Source organism: Trachemys scripta, chromosome 6 (assembly GCF_013100865.1).
Source record: "Trachemys scripta elegans isolate TJP31775 chromosome 6, CAS_Tse_1.0, whole genome shotgun sequence".
NCBI lineage: Eukaryota > Metazoa > Chordata > Testudines > Emydidae > Trachemys > Trachemys scripta.
In genome coordinates this window covers 110,542,019-110,561,173 of record NC_048303.1, presented here as the reverse complement: position 1 = coordinate 110,561,173, position 19,155 = coordinate 110,542,019, and the positions used below count along the sequence as shown (strand labels likewise).

Below are 19,155 nucleotides of genomic sequence, written 5' to 3'. Positions count from 1 at the left end.
TTTTTTTTTTCTCTTAATTAATTGGCCTCTCAGAGTTGGTAAGACAACTCCCACCTGTTTATGCTCTCTGTATGTGTGTATATATATCTCCTCAATATATGTTCCATTCTATATGCATCCGAAGAAGTGGGCTATAGTCCACGAAAGCTTATGCTCTAATACATTTGTTAGTCTCTAAGGTGCCACAAGTACTCCTGTTCTTCTTTTTGCGGATACAGACTAACACGGCTGTTACTCTGAAACCTTCCTCTAGTTCAGTGGTTCTCAAACTGTGGGTCAGGATCCCATTTTGATGGGGTCGCCAGGGCCAGTCTTAGACTTGCTGGGGCCCAAGCCTAAACCCTGCCGCTCAGGGCTGACGCCAAAGTCTGAGGGCTTTAGCCTGGGGCAGTGAGGATCAGGCTCCAGACCCCTTTTCTCCCAGATCATGTAGTGATTTTTGTTGTCAGAAGGGGGTCTCAATGCAAAGTAGTTTGAGAACCACTGCTCTAGTTCGAAAGAAAATACCAATAACATAACATTTGTATATCTCTATTCTAATTTTAAAAGTATACCTCCTTTAACTCTAATAATTTAATTTTTAAAAGAATGAGTACTCCCTGCCAGTTGTTGTGCTGTTAAAATGTTTTTGTTTTTTTAACATTCTTTCTTTGCTATGTGAAATTTTCCTACTTTGAGTGGGTCTATGTATTCAATGTTGTCAAATGCCCAAAGTGTGTGTGGTTAAAATAAATATATATATAATTTTTTTTTCTCTTAATTTTTCAGCTAGTGATTTTAGGTATTTACTAACAAGGCCTTTGGGCAAAAATATTCCCTAGTGTAATTCTTGACATCAGTGGAGTCACTACCGTACATGGATTAATTTAGTACTTTATATGTAGCCTGAAGGCTTTTTGGTTGTACAAGCCTGGCTTTTCAGCTCATTCATTTCAAATGAGCACATGTAACAGAATGTAATTGATGAGTGAGTGTTTCTCATGCTTTATAATTGTCTTCTCACTTTCTATTCCCTTCAACCATGTGGTAGAAACTGGTGCCAAGAGGATCTGTTTAGCAAACTGGTGGGCAGTCTGTCAGGGTAATCTGCTGGCGGGCCACAACACAGTTTGTTGACATCAACCGTCCACAGGCACGGCCACCCACAGCTCCCAGGGGCCGCGGTTCGCCATTCCCGGCCAACGGGAGCTGCGGGAAGTGGTGCGGACCGGCTGCTGCTTCCCGCAGCTCCCGTTCGCTGGGAATGGCTAACCGCGACCACAGGGAGCTGTGAGTGGTCGTGCCTGTGGACGGTTGATGTCAACAAACTGTCATGGCCCGCCAGCAGATTATCCTAATGGGCCGCAGGTTTAGTGTAATAGCTATAATCCATACTGTACCTTGGGCTTGGGGCCTATTTCTAAACTTTGTTGATTATTTACTTTTCTTGTGGCTTGTTCCCCATTTTTGGAGTTAGATTTCACTTACATGCCTCAAAGGTTTGTTCTGGTCTTATATTAGTAAAGCACTTGGAGAACTCAAATGAAAGTTTTATATCAAGTTCTTATAAGTTTACCTGAATAAGTATTTTACTTTACCACCCTGCTGCCCATCACTGTAATATGCGTGCCTTCCACATAAAGTAGATTAGCAAAGTGAAGTTACTGGTGTGCTTTTTGGAATCTCTAGCTATTATCCTAAAGTTCAGCTAACTTTGAATTTGGTTACCAAAATAAAATTGTAAAGAATGTGTGTCCCATGTGGCAGGGGCGGTGAGTTGTATGGGCCCGTGGTACCCGTGCTCCAGGAATATTCAGAGCACAGGGGCCTGGATCCACCAGCGTTCGGGGCCGGGTCTCTCCCCTGGCACTGCCTGCCACCTAAGCGTGCCTCCCGTGGAGCATCTCCTGGCCCTGCCTGCTGCCCCCGCCTGCTGCCTCCGGGCGATTTAAAAGTGCCTGAGGGCCACCACTTGCAGCGCAGCGAGACTAAAGTGACTTTCTGCCTGCCCTCGCTCTGCGCAGCGTGCCACTCTCGGAAGCGGCCGGCACATCCCTGCGGCCCCTTGGGTAGGGGTGGGGAGTGTCTCTACATGCTGCCCCTGCCCTAAGCACCGACTCTGCCATTGGAACTGTGGCCAATGGGAGCTGCGGGGGGCAGTGGCCGTGGGCTGCGGCACATGGAGACCCCCGCCTAGGAGCTGCTGCCAGAGGGGTGGGGGTAAGCATCACACCCCCTCCCGCACGCCTGCCCTAGCCCAGAGTCTGCACCCAAACTGCCTCCTAGAGCCGTGCTCCCTCCTGCATCCAAACTCCTTCCCAAAGCCTTAGGCGGGGGTGGGGGACTTGGACCTGTTCTGGGCACCACCAAAAACTATACAAACCTGCCACCCCTGCCATTTGGTGAAAGGAGATTGAGCAGTAAAACTTCATTCTTAATGAATAACTATATGTAATAACTACCTTCTGTTGTTTCAGTATGTTTAAATTTGCTTGAAGTTCAACCTGTTGCAACCAGCAGTGGTCAACTGAATGTATTCCTTCAAGGAAATGCTGTAACAGCAATGCCATGCAGACCTTCTAATATTTCAATAAAAAGGATTGCTCCCATGCCTATTAAGGTACTATAATAGTAGTAAATGTTTGAGCACATGTGCCCAAATACTGCAGTTACCAGGAAAAACTATTGATTTTATACAGAGGCTTGCTTGCAGGATATGCAAATATTAAATGTTAACTTTTTCTGAATATTTCATAATCATATCCTACAGTAAGTACTGCTTTCAAGTCCATTTAATAATACTAACAATTGGTGTTATTCTGTGTGGTTAAAAGTGGCCAGATTTGAGCAGTATTGTATACTAGCAGAACTGTAGCTCACTCTCCTGCCTTCTCATAACTATCACCCTTCTGCTGAGAAGTTGCAGACATCAGGGCATTGCAGGTGGTTTCTTGTGGGAATAGGTAGCAGTGATTAGGTGTCTGGATATTGTTGTTGCATGTTTTACTTACACTACATACAGCAGACCTTTAATAGAGGTGGTCCTACAGCATGTAGGCAATCCTTTCTTTCAGGAATCTCAGCCAAATCACCAGTGGTAGGTTTCAGGGAGCAACTCTGCCCCAAGAATTTACTAGTTAGAGATTAAGGCAGAGAGCAAAATATCCTGCTGGTAACTGCTCTTCCAAAAAGAGAATCTCACAACTAACAATGCGGCATTTCTTAAAAGGCCGAACAGTGCTTGCACACTAAACTTGTTAAACTGTAATACTATCATCTAACTCCCCCATGGTAGAATTTCAAAACAACCTAAAGATAATTAATTGATGGTGTTACTGTGTTCTCTGGCTTAATTTAGTCTAGTCAGGCCAAATAAAATTATTGTAAAATAGTTATCTTATAGTTGTACTGGCTAGAGTTAATAGACCAGTGCATCTGAAATTATTTGTACATATGATATTGTGACGTAACTTAGCATGATAGCAGGTTTGTTGGCATAGAAATGTTTTATCTTACACAAGATCTGAAGGGGGATGGCTTCATTCAATAAAGTATTTTTCCTCTTCTAGAAAGCAGAAGTTGAAAGGTTTATGGAAACTCTTTTAATGCGAGTCCAAGTAGTAGTGCTTGGTTGCAGTAGGTTTATAGTGTGTTAGCACGGAGGTGCTCTGTCATCTTGAGCAACCAGATTCTGTGTAGAGTACCGTTGGTCTTGCTTACTTTCAGACAAAGATTCCTCTATCTTGATTTACTGGCAGAAGGCATGAAAGTTTTTGGGATAAAGTTAAAATTCACTTATGGGAGTGTACTTTAAAGCTCTAAGCTTCAGAGTAGGCTAGGTAAATCTACATGTCAAGCAGAACTTCAATAATCAAATTGAGTTTAAATTTAAAAAACCATAACCCAGAGTGAATAAATCAGTACAGTAATAGCATAGTAGCTCAGCATGCCACCACAATAACATCTTTTGTAGGCTGTTAAACACAATTTTCAATTAAAACAGCTTACTAGATTGCTTCTTCAGTGTTGCTGAAGCAGTTTGAAATTGATTAAAACCTTCAAAATGTATGTTTTAAAGACAAAATTCATTTACACTTCAATGATGGTCTCTCCCAAGTACCAGATTGTTTATGCCTGGTTCTCAAACTTGCTGTTTTGATCTCTCTCAAAACTACTGTCTGGAAGGCATTGTGGCTAACATGTTCTCTAGAAAGAGACTGACAAAATTAGAGGGTGATGAGTATCCTTATCTTTCTTTCTCTTCTACCAAAACTACTCACTCCTAGATGTTGGTAAATATCATTTAGATGGTGATGATCATTCAGTATCAATACATAAAAGCCAACCAATCTGTGAGAATAAGTGGGACTCAGATTACATGTTATAAGTACACTGCTTGCTTAATAGTGACCCTGTTTGGACAAAATTTTAAAATAGGGCATGTTATCACACCAGACTCCTGGATTTGACAGGTTTATCCTCAACTTCTTATTAAACAAAAATTTAAATTCTATTATGGCAAGCCGTGAGGAATCTTACATCTAATACAAACTCTTTTTTTCTAAATGACAAAGCTCGTAGATCGTACCAAATTAACTCCTGCAGTGTGCCTTCAGTCTGTGTTCTGACTGAAAAATATTTAGACACGGGCCAAAAATAGAAACTGTTGACTATTAGATGATAGCTGGAGCTGGTAACTCTTCCTGAGGGTAACACTGTATTCTATCTAACCCTGCTTTTTGTTTGCTCTTGACTTTTTGAAACTTTTTTTAGCTGAGAATTTTTATACTTCATTCTGGACTAAATTTTTTTTTAGTTTGAGTAAAAACTGAATTATTTATATTATTCAGCTCCTTGTTATAACATGTGAACTAAATATTGAATGTTCTCTCTAAGGTTTCTAGTCGGAGAAGGCTTTCTATAATTCCAGAATCTGGATCCAAAGTTCCACATGACACAAGACAACGATATGTCAACTTTTTTGTTGAAGAATATTTGAAAGTTTGTAGAACAGTAAATGAAGCTTTTGATAAGGTTTGTATTGGTTATGAAGAAAAGCTTTAAAGATGTATAACACTTAAACTTTTCAAGTAAATGAACACATATTGCTTGCTATACATGGTTGTGGAAAAATGTTGAGAAGAGACCCATTAAAATCAAGTATGTGTATAAGCCATTTGAAAATAATCTAGTCATTAGCAGATAAAAACTAGCAATTTACTTCTTCCTTACACCGTTCATTTCTCTCATGTTGTCCAAGTGTAAAATATACTTTGTTGAAATGCGTGGAAGCTATCATAAAGTAAAACAGTTCCCTTTAAAATATGTCAGCATTTACATCTTTTATGAGCAATTAATACCTTAGTGCCATTCATGTTTGTAGTTACCTGTTTGGCAACAATCCTCATTCAAAAAGCAGCCACAATGGTCCAGGTCATTGTTTTCCCTGGAGATTCTATTATACTGTCCACCCCACCCCAAGTAAATACAAATTTACTCTAGAGATGAGCTCACGGGCACTAGCAGCCTGGGCAATATCTTCAGTGTGATCCAGATTTCTTGATTATTGCAATTTTGAGGGTGTTCTGTGAAGCTGTTCTGCTAGGGTCCCAGGTAAATGTCTGTAATTCCTTGTTTCTGTGCTCCATATTCTCCTAATGTCTTTCCTTTATTCTTAAACTGTTTTATTCTTTCATTTTCCTAACCTGAGGGTTGGTCTTCACTACAGGGAGATTGACACTGCTATAATCTATGCAGCAGGGGTTGATTTAGTTTAGCGGGTCTAATGAAGACCTGCTAAATCAACGGCAGAGTGCTCTCCAGTTAACCCCGATAAGCCACCTCTCTGAGAAGATTAAGGGAAGTTGACTGGAGAGCATCTCCTGTCGACTTACCCCAGTGTCTTCACTGTGCTGCAAGTCGACCTAAGCAATGTCAATTTAGCTGGTGTAATGTAACTTAGGTCGACTTACCCCAGTAGTGAAGACAAGCCCTTAGTCTCTTACTTATCCCCCTCAATTTGCCACATGTAAAACCAAGGAAAGAAGTAGCTGTTGCCTCTGAGAGACAGGAACAAATTTTTGCTATCAAGTGTTCTCCAAAACAGAAAGCCAGGTTCGCTGCAGCAAGTTCAATATAGAAACCTATCTCGTTAGCTCTTCTTTCCTCTTCAGTCAAATTGCTTCATGTCCTTCAACTTCTTCCCCTACACTCTTGCAGGAGAAAGCTTGGGGAATTTTTCCTAGCCTTAAAAATGTTATAGGAGCTACTGACTTCTTCTGGTATGCTCTGTAGTATTGCTTATATCTGTCCCCAAGTGTCATAGTACTAAACTGCCTTGAAATGGCACATGCAGAATCTACCAGGCAATAATAAAATAAAAACATAAATTAAAGTAAATAATAAAATAAAATAAGACAGATCAGATTTTACTGCTTAGAGCTTCAAAAAATGGGAGTGGAAATAGTATCCGCCCTCCAAAAGAAACCTTGACCATAATTTTCTTCAGACTTTAATGTTACACTAACTGTGTTTCACTTAGTTGTATAATGGTGCTCTTTATATCATTCAAATTCATCTATTTGCAAAACAAGATTCCAGTAATCCCTATCTATAAATTAATATTTAGGATTTATTTAAAATATCACTCTTATTTTCACTCAGAGGTGTTTACTTTCAAGGGCCTGACTTAACTATCTAGTTCCTAAAATGGAGTTTTTTCTAAATATTACTTCAAAATATTTGTACAACTTATTAAAATATGATAGTATGTGATTAATGTAGCACTTAAGTGTCTAGGACACTTCAGCTTAGAACTGAAGACATTTTCGACTGCAAAACCTTCTTAGACTCTGACTAACAAAGCTTGTTTAAAGATTTACAATAAGCTATATGCCCTTAAATTTTGGTCTTACTCTTTTAAATGTAGGCATTGGTAGAAGAAAAAGCAATTTATGATCGTTGTGGCAGTAAAAATATGTATCTGAACATAGCTGTGAACACCCTTAAAAAGCTGAGGGATCAAGGTAGTCTCTCTCCAAATGGTAAGAAATTATGTATGGAATTGGGCGGGGGGAGAAAGAAGTGATGTCTGACACAGATAAAGATCATTCTATTTTGCATCATTAATGATGATTTTATTTAAATTATGTTGGTATAAACATGCTTCTAAAAGGTTACCAATGAGATGCAATGTTTTAATTCTTAAAGACTTTCACTTTAACTGCCACAGGAAGTCTGAAGTTTGGAAGATGCATTTAAAAATCCTTTAAAAGTGTTTTTCTATTTTTAGGGCAGTCTTGTGGTAGCAGATGGACTAATACAACTGGATCTAGAAAATCGGAAGAGAAGAATGGTAAAACAATCCGATAGTTCTTACCTAAAATATGTAACTTCTCCCATTTACATATAAACTGGGGCAACTTTTTTCAACGTGAAATTAATTTTCATTCCTAGTTTCCTGGTCCTATTTCTATTGTTACATTTTAGATAGCCCCAAATGCCACCCATGACCAACATATGACCAACTTCTAAAACAGAATGAGGATGTTATTTTTCAAATCACTGATATTTCTAAAGACAAGGAAAGAATTGAATTTCTATATGAAGCAAGAATGCTTTTCAGAGTTATGGTTTTGCAACCTTTTGTTAGTGTTAAGTAGTAACTTGTTGAGTCATTTTAATATCTTACTCTATGTAGGGTTTTGTTTTTTGTTAATTTTGTTTGCTGTCAGAGACATGACAGGTATATAATTTCTGAGAGTGATCAGGTAAACAAACTGTAAAATGATTCAGTATAACTGAAGCAAAACCTTACATGTGCATCTAAGATGTCAAATCATGTTTGTTTTGAAATTCATTGTCTTATCTGCTCTAACCTCTCTTTAAATGCTATTAGATTTTTCAGGGATTGTTCTCTATAGAATTCTAAAAGGCTATGTTCTGACTGAGGAACAATTGCATGAGAGTGGCTACCCGCAACCAAATCCTGAAAAACCTGGCAGTGCTATATTGGGTAATGGCATTACAAAAACAGCTGTATCTGATGGTAAGTGAATGAAACCAGAATTTGTAAATGTATATCTATAACAGTTGATATGGAAAAACTGATTTCCCCCCAACACACACACAACTTTTCTCTTAAACTTAACTTTCTTTTGGTATCTGGTATATATTGTATTGAAATTGTGCATAATAGTGTTATGTAACTACTTGGGCCCTGATTGTTGCAAACTGTTACAAAATTCTTTAGGTTTTATTCTCAAATAATTCCATTAATGTTAGTAAAACTATTGGTGAGTGAAATTCTTGCCCAGAATTGCATATTCTGTCCACAGTGCAGTATTAGTAAACCAAAAAGGTTCGAGAGTCTTTGACTTCAGTAGTTGGATTAATAAGATACTTCAAGAATTTAATTTGTGAGTTTAAAAAATTCTTAAAGGCTTTTTTTAAAAAATTCTTATAACTGAAGCATATATCAGAATTATGCCGCAGGAATTCATATTATTTTAGTGCTAAATTGTTTTTGTCATATAACTTGACCAGCCTTGGAAAACTTGTCATAAAAATGTATTTACTTAGCTAGGCAAGTAGTTACTATGCCTATCACTTCCCTGATAATTGAAAAGGAAGAAGATCTTGTATTGTTTCATTTGTCCAGAGTGAGGAAAGGAGGGCAAGTAGAATTTTTTCAAGGCTGAATTTTAATTAGTCATTGAACTATCGTACTACTTTCAGCTTCCAAAAGAGTATGTTGTAGATGTGGAGAAATATACACTGTTACTGCTTCAGGAAAGCACATTCGTAAAGAAGAATGCAACTACCATTCTGGTAGAGTACTAAGACAAAAAGGTTAGTATAGTTTGTGTTCACTCTTGATGTAAGCCACTTTCAAAAATCATTTAAAAACTTTTTAATTGCTAATGTTTCATATTACAATCTTGTTTACCACCTTGAAGTGTGCTTGGATTGGGATGCAGATAAAACTAGAAATATCTGCTGTGCCCTGGGGATTGAGAATACCTAGCAACATATCAAATGTCCATGTGTAAGAAGCCTGGGTTTTACTGACCTAGACACACCATCATGGAGTCAAGTACAGGTGCATTAAAACATGTCCCTTGCTTGAGGAAAGTAAAACAAGTACTGATTTGTTTCAGTTGTTTGACTGCTTTTTGAATTTTCCTTTAACTTTTATGGCAGTTCCTGGTGGCTTGGAAACACGGTATAGCTGTTGTGAAGGAGTAGTTGGGTCTCCTGGATGCCAGGTTGCAAAGGTAGGAACATGTTACTAGTAGGCTTCTCAGACTTTTTCACAGTGGGGATCACATCTTAAGAAACAGTGTCTCAAGACCCACTTCCCTTTCCAGTACAATAGCAGGGGCTGTATACTTATGATCACAAAATAACCCTGTGGCTATTTTCATGGAAATGAAATAGGAAAGTAATTATATTAGAAATAGCTGAAACAATACAATTAGGGTTGTTTTTCCAAAAAGAATCGCATCTAATTTTGTTTGTTTTTGTGTGTCCTTTTCCTCCATTCATTTCTCCCTTCAGGAAAAAGGAGAGCCAGCACCTTGTGACCAGCTAGTTACCAATGGCCCACCAGTTGTCATAGATGTCAAGTTTATGAAGCACTATCTTTACAGAAACTTGGATTTCTGTATTAAGATTTAGTAGGTTGAGTGGAGAATGTTAAATAAAAGGCTCTCCTGTTTAACTCTAGTTAGTCTGTATCAAAGAACTTACACTCTCAGCAATCGAATAACACCTGGCCTACACTTAAAATGTAGGTTGACAGACTTGCGTTGTTCAGAGGTATGAAAAATCTACGCCACTGAATGAAATAGCTATGTTAATCTAACCACCTAGTGTAGATGCAGCTAGGTCAATGGAAAAATGTTTCCCTTGATCTGGCTACATTTGGATGGGGAGATGGTGGCCATACGCTGATATTAAAAACCCCTTCCATCAGCATAGACTGTATCTCTATAACTATGGGGTTATGCTGGCATAGCAATAAGACACTTATTAATCACATTTTAATGCTAATGGAAACTTCACAGCTCCATGTCCAGGATGGCCGAAAGGAGAACCTGGATGGCTTTGTGAAGACATTTATCAAACTAACTCCAGCTGATGGAAATCATGGTGTGTTTGCACTCGACTGTGAGATGGTATGGTTAACTTTAGGCTTCTTGAAATATTCAGCTCAAACCAAACATTTGTCAGCTACTTTTGAATGTTGCTTCATAGGAAATACTGTGTATAATTTTGTTCTAGGAATAAAAAGTGGTGGAATGGGTTTTCATTAAGATTTAGGCTGAACTGGATGCATTCTATCTATGAAGACTGATACAGAATTGGAGGCTGTTTAGTATTAGCTAAATAAAACGTGACTGCTGTTATCACATCCAGAGACTGCTCCTTAAGGAAAGATCGAGATGTAATCAATATAGGGCAACTTAACGGTTGCGGCAATCTGTGTTGATTTTTTGGGGAGGGGGGAAGGGAAACAAAACTACTTAAGTGTGGTTGCAGGAAAGGGTAGGTAACACGATTATTTGGACTCCACAGTACCTGTGTGGTTCTTTCATGTTACATATCTTGTATAAAGAGCAAAAGGCACAGAGGTGACACATTCTAAATTCTCATTTAACACTTGTTTTGTTTTTCTTTTAGTGTTACACAACACAAGGTCTGGAACTTACTAGAGTGACAGTGGTTGATTCAAACCTACAGGTTGCCTATGATACACTTGTTAAACCAGATAATGAAATCATAGACTATAATACTAGGTATGCATATCTTTTTTTTTTAAAAAAAAACCTGTAACATTTGAAGATGTTAGTGCCTTAATTCACGAACTGTTGATTTTAATTCAATAAAAACTCAGTTCAGAGAAGTTAGTATATATTTTCTATATTTACTTTTTTAAACTTTCTTCTGCCTATTGGAGGTAAATTTGGATACAAACAATTGGCTACCCCCTTTAAGTTAAACAAAAAACTCTTTTCTACATTATGTAAATTTTCCCTGTTTCTCCCCAAATGAATAGTTGCATTTTCATGTGACATTACTTACAAATCTAGAGATGTTGGTGTTTGTGATCGCTGTCTGAAGCATCACAACTTTAAATAACAAACTTAAAAACTTACTGGAGTAAGATTTGATGAAATGTGGCTGCTATTAATGCAGATTCTGTACATGTCCTATCTCCCTGTCAGTCAGGCAAGAGGCATCCATCCTGGATGCTAAAGTTTTTTGGCTTCAACCTCCTCAGGATCCTCATGCATTCCGTTCTGAAGTCTTGATTTCTGCCTTTGCTGAAGAAGCATCAAATGTCTTAAGGCAAGGCAACCTTTTTAGAGGCTTTTGCTTTTTACTTGCTCTGATTCACTATCAAAGAGGAGAAGGAGGAGGAAGAGGAAGTCCAGCAAATGCCAAGTCTGTGGGTTTTGCCTCAATCTGTCAATAGCGGGACCTGTGTCCTTGCAGTCCCCCAAATCCTCCTTCATTCTAGGCTTACGTGGACAATCTGCAGCCAGCTGTCACAGGAGTTTTTCTGAAAGCGGGGCCAAAGCCAGTAACCTCATTATCCTGGCACCTATGCTGGAGAGGAGAATAAAAATTGGTCTACTGTCAGAGTTCAGTGTTCTACGTTTAACTCTACCCGGTATTGGAATTTGAATGCTACAAAAAGGAATCCAGAGACTACCTCTTCCCACTGTTGTTCACTTGCTATATTTCTCACTTACTGAAGCTCTTTTAAATCTATCTTAGATTTTCTGGAGTGACAGAAGAGGACTTGAAGAACACATCATCATCTATTCGGGATGTGCAGGCAATATTGCTAAACTTGTTCAGTGCAGATACTATTTTAATTGGACACAGCTTAGAAAATGATTTATTTGCTCTTAAGGTAAAACATTTAAGCATTGGTTCAGTGAAATTTCTACAAGATTTTTTTGAAACCTGTGCTGTCACTAACTTTAACTTAAAAGTAACTGGTCTTCAGAAGAATATCTTTAGAATAGAATTGAACTTATTGCAGGATATAATGGTGCCCAATTAAAGTAATGAAATAGGGAATAAAATTTAAGATTTTGGCAGATTAATTGGTCAGCATGCTGTGGTTCATCATATATACTATGACAGAGATGAAATGAATAGCTTTCATATACTTAGATACAGAATAGAAAAAGGTATCCATACATAGATACAACACAAGCAAGCAAACGTCAATGAAAATTTCACTTTTCCTTTTAATTTTTTTGTGCTTTTAACTATGCAGTTTTACATCATCCTTGCATTATATTTTCCTTGATATTAAATGGGGGGGAGGGGAAAGAAATCTGCCACTATTTGCCTTTTTAGCATAACCTCTAATGAATTCACCAACTGCTTATAATTGCTTTAAAACAGTCGGTGCACATTTAAATAATTGAGCATATATTGGTACTGAATCACTGCTGAAGCAAGCATTGTTAAACGCACAACTTCTGTTGCATGTATTCAGTACTCAGGTTTCTAACAGTCAGAATTTATTGGACTGACACTAGTTATTTTTAAACCTGTGAAAGGCACTAGTGCTCAATGGAAGATTTCAGCCAAATGTAAAAAAGAACCAAGCATTTGGCAATCCTAGTAGGGAGTCACTGCCATTGATATTCAGAAGCTACAATTATGAATTTTTTTTCATACAACATATGAATGTATCAGGGTGCTTTTCATATAGTTTTCAGGCAAGAATAAAAAGTGGTAAAATATTAGCTTGTGGCCTAAAAATAGTTGATAGTTGTTGACTGTACATCAACTTAACAAACTTCTAGATCGTGGAAGTAATATACATAACGCTTTTCAGAACATATAAAGACAGCCCCAGCCCTTAAGAATTTACAATCTAATAAGACCAGATAAAACAGAACAGGAATAGTATGAAGAAATCAAGGGTGAAACCAGTTGAAGGAAGTGGGTTATAAAAAGGGACTTAAAGGTGACAGAGGTAGTGCTTTAACCATGAGATAATTTTTAAGTTTTATTTTATTAAAGTAAAAATGCAATTGGACTTGTGATCATGGATGTACTTAACACAGACCACTGCAATTTTTTTTAACAGCTGATTCATAACACTGTTGTGGACACAGCAGTGGTGTTTCCTCATCGGCTAGGCTTGCCTCATAAAAGAGCACTTAGAAATCTAATGGCTGATTACCTCAGACGAATTATTCAAGATGATGGTAGGCACTTATTTTAGTTTCTATATAAGCCATTGGTGATTTGCATAATAAAAGGAAAAGTACCAAGCAACAGCCAATCTAATAGTACGGTTGTTGCTGTTTAAAAACTTGCTAACTTTGTCTTAGATGAAATTACATCAGTATTGCAGTGTTCATTGTAGTATATACATAAAATACTGCAAGTGTAAATGTGGAAGTATTTAAGGCAAAATTGTCACCCTTTAACTTGCCAACTATCTTTTTGTGTGTGGGAATGATGCTCTTAATTTCACTAATTAAGGTATAGAATCTTGTGTAAGATTGCATTTTACATTGGTTGCACTTTAACATTTCTTCACTTTAGAGACTCTCTTCTCCATTTTCTCTCCCATGAGTAAAGTGAGTAATATCTCTCAAAGCGGAATTAACTTTCAAAGTGCAACTTGTGTATCTATGTTTCAGCCATTTTCATTTATGCACATGTCAATTATTTTGGAGGATTACTTTTAGTCCAATTTTCGAATGCAATATTTAGTAATTTTTTAATATTTTTTAAAGGCAAAAGTTCTAATTGTGACTTCAGTTTTTTTAAATAAAATTCTTTATACAAAACCGATGTATGTATCAAATGTATAGAAACATGAGCAAGGAAATCATGCTGTCTACAAGTAGCATTAAAAGGGGAAAAACCAATTTGAGAGAGTCAAAAAAATAAATGCCTGAGAATCAAAATGGAAAACGTAATGGGTTATGGCTGATAAATATTTTACATGCATATTTTAAACACACATTCACACATGCTAACTAGAGACATGACACACGAGGTTTTTTGTTAGGATACAAAATACCATCCTTAAAATTTCATTGGATTTCAGTTTTAAAATCATAAAAATGAATTGCTCAGTTGGGCTTAAAAGAAAAATCAGTAAAACTACATACACAGTACATGTACAATTACTTCTATAGACTAAAATGAGACATGCTGTACATTAGTCATCTGATTGAAAGCACTGAGTTCCCAGACACACACTTTTTTGAGTCTTAGGGGGAAAAAATGGAAACTGCCCGCAGTACTTCAGATTAGCACTTCTGTATTTAGCTCTTTGTTAACACAGTTCTTCAAATACTGTCTTGATCGACAATCAGTTCTCATTTTCAGAATGCTTCTATTTGCTGTATGGCAGTCCAATTGAATGAGACATAAGGATGCTTGGGGAGGAAAAGGGGCAAAAAGGGGATTCTAAGGAAGAGCAGGCACAACCTTTAAGCTGCAACATTGCATGGAAGCTGCACAGCTGGACTGTATTTCAAATGAGTAGAACCATTATGTGCAAGATTTTTGGTATCATCTGGAGCGAATAGTATACCTTTTTAAAAATAAATTGTGAAGAATCTCATTTATCTTAACCTGCATTTTTTCCCCAGAGTAATTGTTTGACTCTGAATCTTTATTAATCTGCCATAGGAGTTGATAACAGTTGAGGGCAATGAAAATGGATGTCATTAGGGCTACTAAATGTAAGGCTTATGTATACAGTTTTCCTTTTTTAAAATATAATTACACTGAAACACTTTTGGCTAAACTAATTGGGCCAAAAGTTTTGAACCTATACAAGTTTTGAACACAACTTGTATCTGAATGCATTTGCACTCAAACTCCAGGTCTACCAGGCTCCTAATTGGCAACTGTCTATGATCATGTGGTCTAGATGATTAGTTGAAGGCTTCCTTTCAATAAACATTTAGTTTGTGTAAAGGTAAATATTCTCCAAATACACCCTTGCTCTGTGATCTCACATTCCTTGACTTCTAAATTCTACATACTACACAAGTTTAAATTATGAAATTGTTGTTAGGCATAGTTTCCTTGAAACTTAGAATTTCTGTGGTGCCTACAAAATGTGAATCAATACCTAATATTATTAGGCTTTTTATAATAGCTAATCAAACAGAAAATGTCCGCACATAATTAACCAAAGTAACGGCATGATCTTGTTGCTTTTACTTGACTCCTTCACCTGAATCCCTTCCTACTATTATGTCCACTCTGTCATGCCCGGTGTTGGATTATGAGGTGCCTAGCATGCTTTTTGATACTGTAAAACAAGTGGTGGTGTCCAGAGCTAATGTAGAAATGTTCAGTCATATCCTGAACTACTTTCTTTGTAGTCAACAATATTTGTCTTCCATTTAATAGTTTTAATCAGTAAAGTCATTTAAAAAATAAGTATTCTACTTTTGATCTCTCTAAGCAAATATCTGATAGAAGATGACTTGTACCTTTTGAACTTTGTAATTACAGAGGTACAGTAGCATCTCTACATTAAGCCTGGATTCAGTTTTTCACTTAAAGCAGAGATTCAGAGAATGCAGAATAGTGTCTCTTCCCCAAAGTGGCAGGACACACTCTGTAGGTAATGTTTGAACTTCTGGGAATTTTCAACTAAATCTGTTAAATTGGATTTAAATCAAACTTTCTAAAAATGGAAACTAAGTGTTTTCTCCAGTGTTTGTTGGGGTGTTTTTGTGCAGGGTGGAGGGGAACTCGTTTAGCGAACAGTTGTGTTATCACCTAAACGCATTACAAACCTTCCTGGAGCATACATTTTAAAGAAATGTACGTCTAATTAAGATATATATGAGAATGAGGTCTCAATGAATTAGGTAAGTGATGCATTTACAATCACTTTCAGATCTCGGTCTCCAGGTTTTTAAGTGTATCAACATCCTGGCTAAAGGTAGTTCTGAATGTCTGAGAATTTCAGTAATGGTCAATAAATACGTAATTAAACAGGTAACCAACAATGCAGACTTTTATACCAACAAAGCTAGAAAATGGTCAGAACTAAATTCATGAAGTTAAAGCCTCCTGTTTGCTTTCTGATAGAAGAAGCTTGCCATATGATGAAGACAAATTTAAATGTTTTTGTGTAGGATACAAAAGGTCTTTGAAAGGCCTCCATATTATGATATAGGAATTTGTTTGGAGATGACACAGTACTTAATACAACATATTAAGTAATTACAGAACAGGTACTTTGCTGTATTTTATTATCTTAACTTGTGCAAATTATAGTTCTTCCAATGAATCTGGAAAGTACAATATTCAGGATTCAATACCTCTATTGTTGGGCCCTGCTTCTTTTGAGTTAATGGAAATTTTGCCACTTCAGTGAGTTGAGCAGATGCTATACAAAAAGAAACTAGCTCATGTTCTTAAATGGTATTAATGTCTTTTGTTTGTACTTGTATCACTCTTCCCTATAGATGTAGTTTCTATATGGTATATGTGATGGCACCAAATTCTATTTAAAAAAAAAAAGTTGTTTAAAGCTTGTTTCTAGCCTTTGAACACTATTATGGTGGCTTATTTTAATAGATTCTGGGCTAGTTGTTCTGTTGTCTATAAATCTTGCATATCTCATGAAGCAGAACACCAAACAGTTCTGTCTGCTTTGGACAACATCCCCCATCAACCACCTCCCCTCATGCTACCAGATGGAAATGCCCACCATTAGCTCAAAGACAAGGAAAAAGAATGGCTGCCTGCAGGTTCTGAAGGACAAATGGGAAATGAGTTCTGCAGGTTTAAATGCTTCAAGGAAGACTGGAAAAGGAATAGATTTTACAGCCTCCTAAACTTTCTGAAATCTTATTGCCAGCCACTGGAGATGCATCTCTTTATTTATTTATTTTAATGTTAATGACAAAACAGGCATGAACAACTTTTATTTAAGTCAATAGGAGCTGCAAATGTGTAGCTGGAGGGGAAAAATCGTTTCACCCCAGATTATTCCTCTTAAATTTTATAGAACTTCTATTTTTAGATTTGGCTCTAGCTATTGTCGAAGTTCAGTTTTCCCAGCAGGACGTTCTATCAGGTGGTGTCACTCCTAAGGCCAGGTGTTGAACTTCTCATTCTGTGTGGGGCAGAGGCAGATATGTCTAGTTTTACTATAAACGCAGTGCATTACTATCCTACCTTCCCAGCTGGATGTTTTCATTTTAAAGTAGACTTGCAAAAACATAAATTAACTGTGCAATGAGACAGTCAGGATATAATAGATGCATGTGGACTGATGAATGCCAGCCTTGATAATTTTTCCTATGTAGGGCACATGCCAAACATTTTCCTGTTCTACTAAAATCATGGATAAGTACACCTGACAGACGGTCAGGGAATGCTAACTTCAATTGCTACTCCATATGAGGTAGTTCTACCATTTCTTAGTGAAATAGCAATAAAAATGAGTATTTATACCTATTACTGCTGAAGTTTGGTACTCCTTATACGTTGTTATGGAAGTACTTTTGCAAATTCCTGTCATATCAGTCTAAATACTGAATTTCAACTTTGTCACCTGTTTCCTGCAAGATATTCAGGTTTAGTCCTGATGTTTGATAGGATGTGTGAGAACAACACTGGAGCCATAACAAACTGCATATGGAAAAGTGTTACATAGTTAGTAATAAACAAACTTATCTTGCAATTTTTTTCAAGGCTGAATACTTAAGACAATTGATCTTTCAATGATATTTTCTTGTTTCTTTACTTTATCTCCCAAATGATGGGCAAATAAGTGTCTGACATAGATCATGCGACTAACCCTCACCCTCCGTTATTATCCCTCCAGCTTCCCATTCCTGAATTAATTTTACTGCTGTACGCCAGTTATGTTGTTCTGCAACACCACCTTTTTGTGGGATTTTTTTCTTTACTTCTGTTTTTCTTCCTTCCACTGCGTCTCATCCATCCTCTACTTTCTCATGTCACTAAATTAGTTTTAAATGCAATACCTGACTACGCAGTACACTCAGAGATGTCCCAGGTTCATGTAAATATTGTTTGGTATGTTGCTAGTTTTCCATTCTATAGTTCACTAGCCAGTAGTGAAGCCGGGCTCTCTGCATCAGTCAGTTCTAGAATAATTGACTTTTCTGAAAGCTATGTTCTTTTCCTCTTTTGTATCTTTTTTTTGTGATGGACACTATCTGATGGGAAAATGTTGTTTACTACTTTTTAAATATGAATCTATTTTGTTCTGTCCTAGTTGGTGGCCATGATTCTAGTGAAGATGCTGCTGCTTGTATGGAACTGATGCTTTGGAAAGTAAAGGAGGATACTAAGGGCAGAAAATGGTGATTTTCTTCAAGAACAGCATAATCAACGTGAAGCGACTTCCGTTTCCATAATACTTCAGTATTAATCACTTTTAGTGTGTGTTGCAGTCAATGGGGTGCTTCCACAAAAACATTACTAATAGTGCCAGTGTAAAAGTGTATCAACCCCCCTGTAACTACATTGAATATTCAGTGGAGTGTACTTAAACAATCTGTAAGGATTTTTGTACAAGAATTATTTAACATTGGATGTTTGCTATTAAGAGTATAATTTTTGTTCAGTGTAAAAATGTGGTTAGTTGGAGGGGTTGGCTCTGTACCTACTACTTAACAGCTTTGCACTGCTGATGATCTAAACAGTAAGAAACAAGAACTTGGTTTTTCTATTTTTAAAACTTGTACCAAATTATCTTACAATACAAAACAAAGAACTAATTTGCCTGACCCCCTTTGGGGTGCCATTGCTGCGGTCTGCAAATCACACCTGGAAAGTCAATTTCTCTCCTACTTCTCTTCCATCCTCTCCCTCTTCTCTCCCCCTCCCCCACCAAAGAATGTGTAGAAAAACAAATTGGAGAAACACTACAATCTTCTCACCTATGTCAGTTTTTCCCAAGAAATGTATATGTGAAAAAGTAAAATGCATCTAAACCAGAAAGTAGAAGTTAGGCTACCTGTAATCTGAACTCTTGTTTATGGAGAACCTAATGATTTATATCTTTTATTTTGACCTGTTTTTGTTAACCTTACTTTGTAAAGGTGTTTTGGTAGGGTCACTTTTTTTTTAATGAAGAATAGTTAAAAAGCAATAAGCTGTCAGTTACAATCATCAACC

At 37.1% G+C, this 19,155-nt stretch overlaps 1 protein-coding gene across 2 annotated transcripts in view; it reads left to right on the top strand.

Annotated features, from left to right (window-relative positions):
* LOC117879454 (RNA exonuclease 1 homolog) overlaps positions 1–19,155 on the top strand; it is a 28,768-nt gene extending 9,613 nt beyond the window's left edge. Inside the window, exons 5-16 of one of the 2 annotated variants that reach the window (XM_034774654.1) lie at positions 2,457–2,599; positions 4,876–5,013; positions 6,908–7,022; positions 7,271–7,333; positions 7,877–8,026; positions 8,716–8,829; positions 9,181–9,254; positions 10,047–10,157; positions 10,663–10,778; positions 11,764–11,902; positions 13,100–13,220; positions 18,251–19,155. In XM_034774654.1, the coding sequence (XP_034630545.1) occupies positions 2,457–2,599; positions 4,876–5,013; positions 6,908–7,022; positions 7,271–7,333; positions 7,877–8,026; positions 8,716–8,829; positions 9,181–9,254; positions 10,047–10,157; positions 10,663–10,778; positions 11,764–11,902; positions 13,100–13,220; positions 18,251–18,342 (1,376 nt within the window). In that variant the 3' untranslated portion in view covers positions 18,343–19,155. The remainder of the gene's footprint in view (positions 1–2,456; positions 2,600–4,875; positions 5,014–6,907; positions 7,023–7,270; positions 7,334–7,876; positions 8,027–8,715; positions 8,830–9,180; positions 9,255–10,046; positions 10,158–10,662; positions 10,779–11,763; positions 11,903–13,099; positions 13,221–18,250) is intronic. The other variant, XM_034774655.1, reaches the window with a different exon arrangement.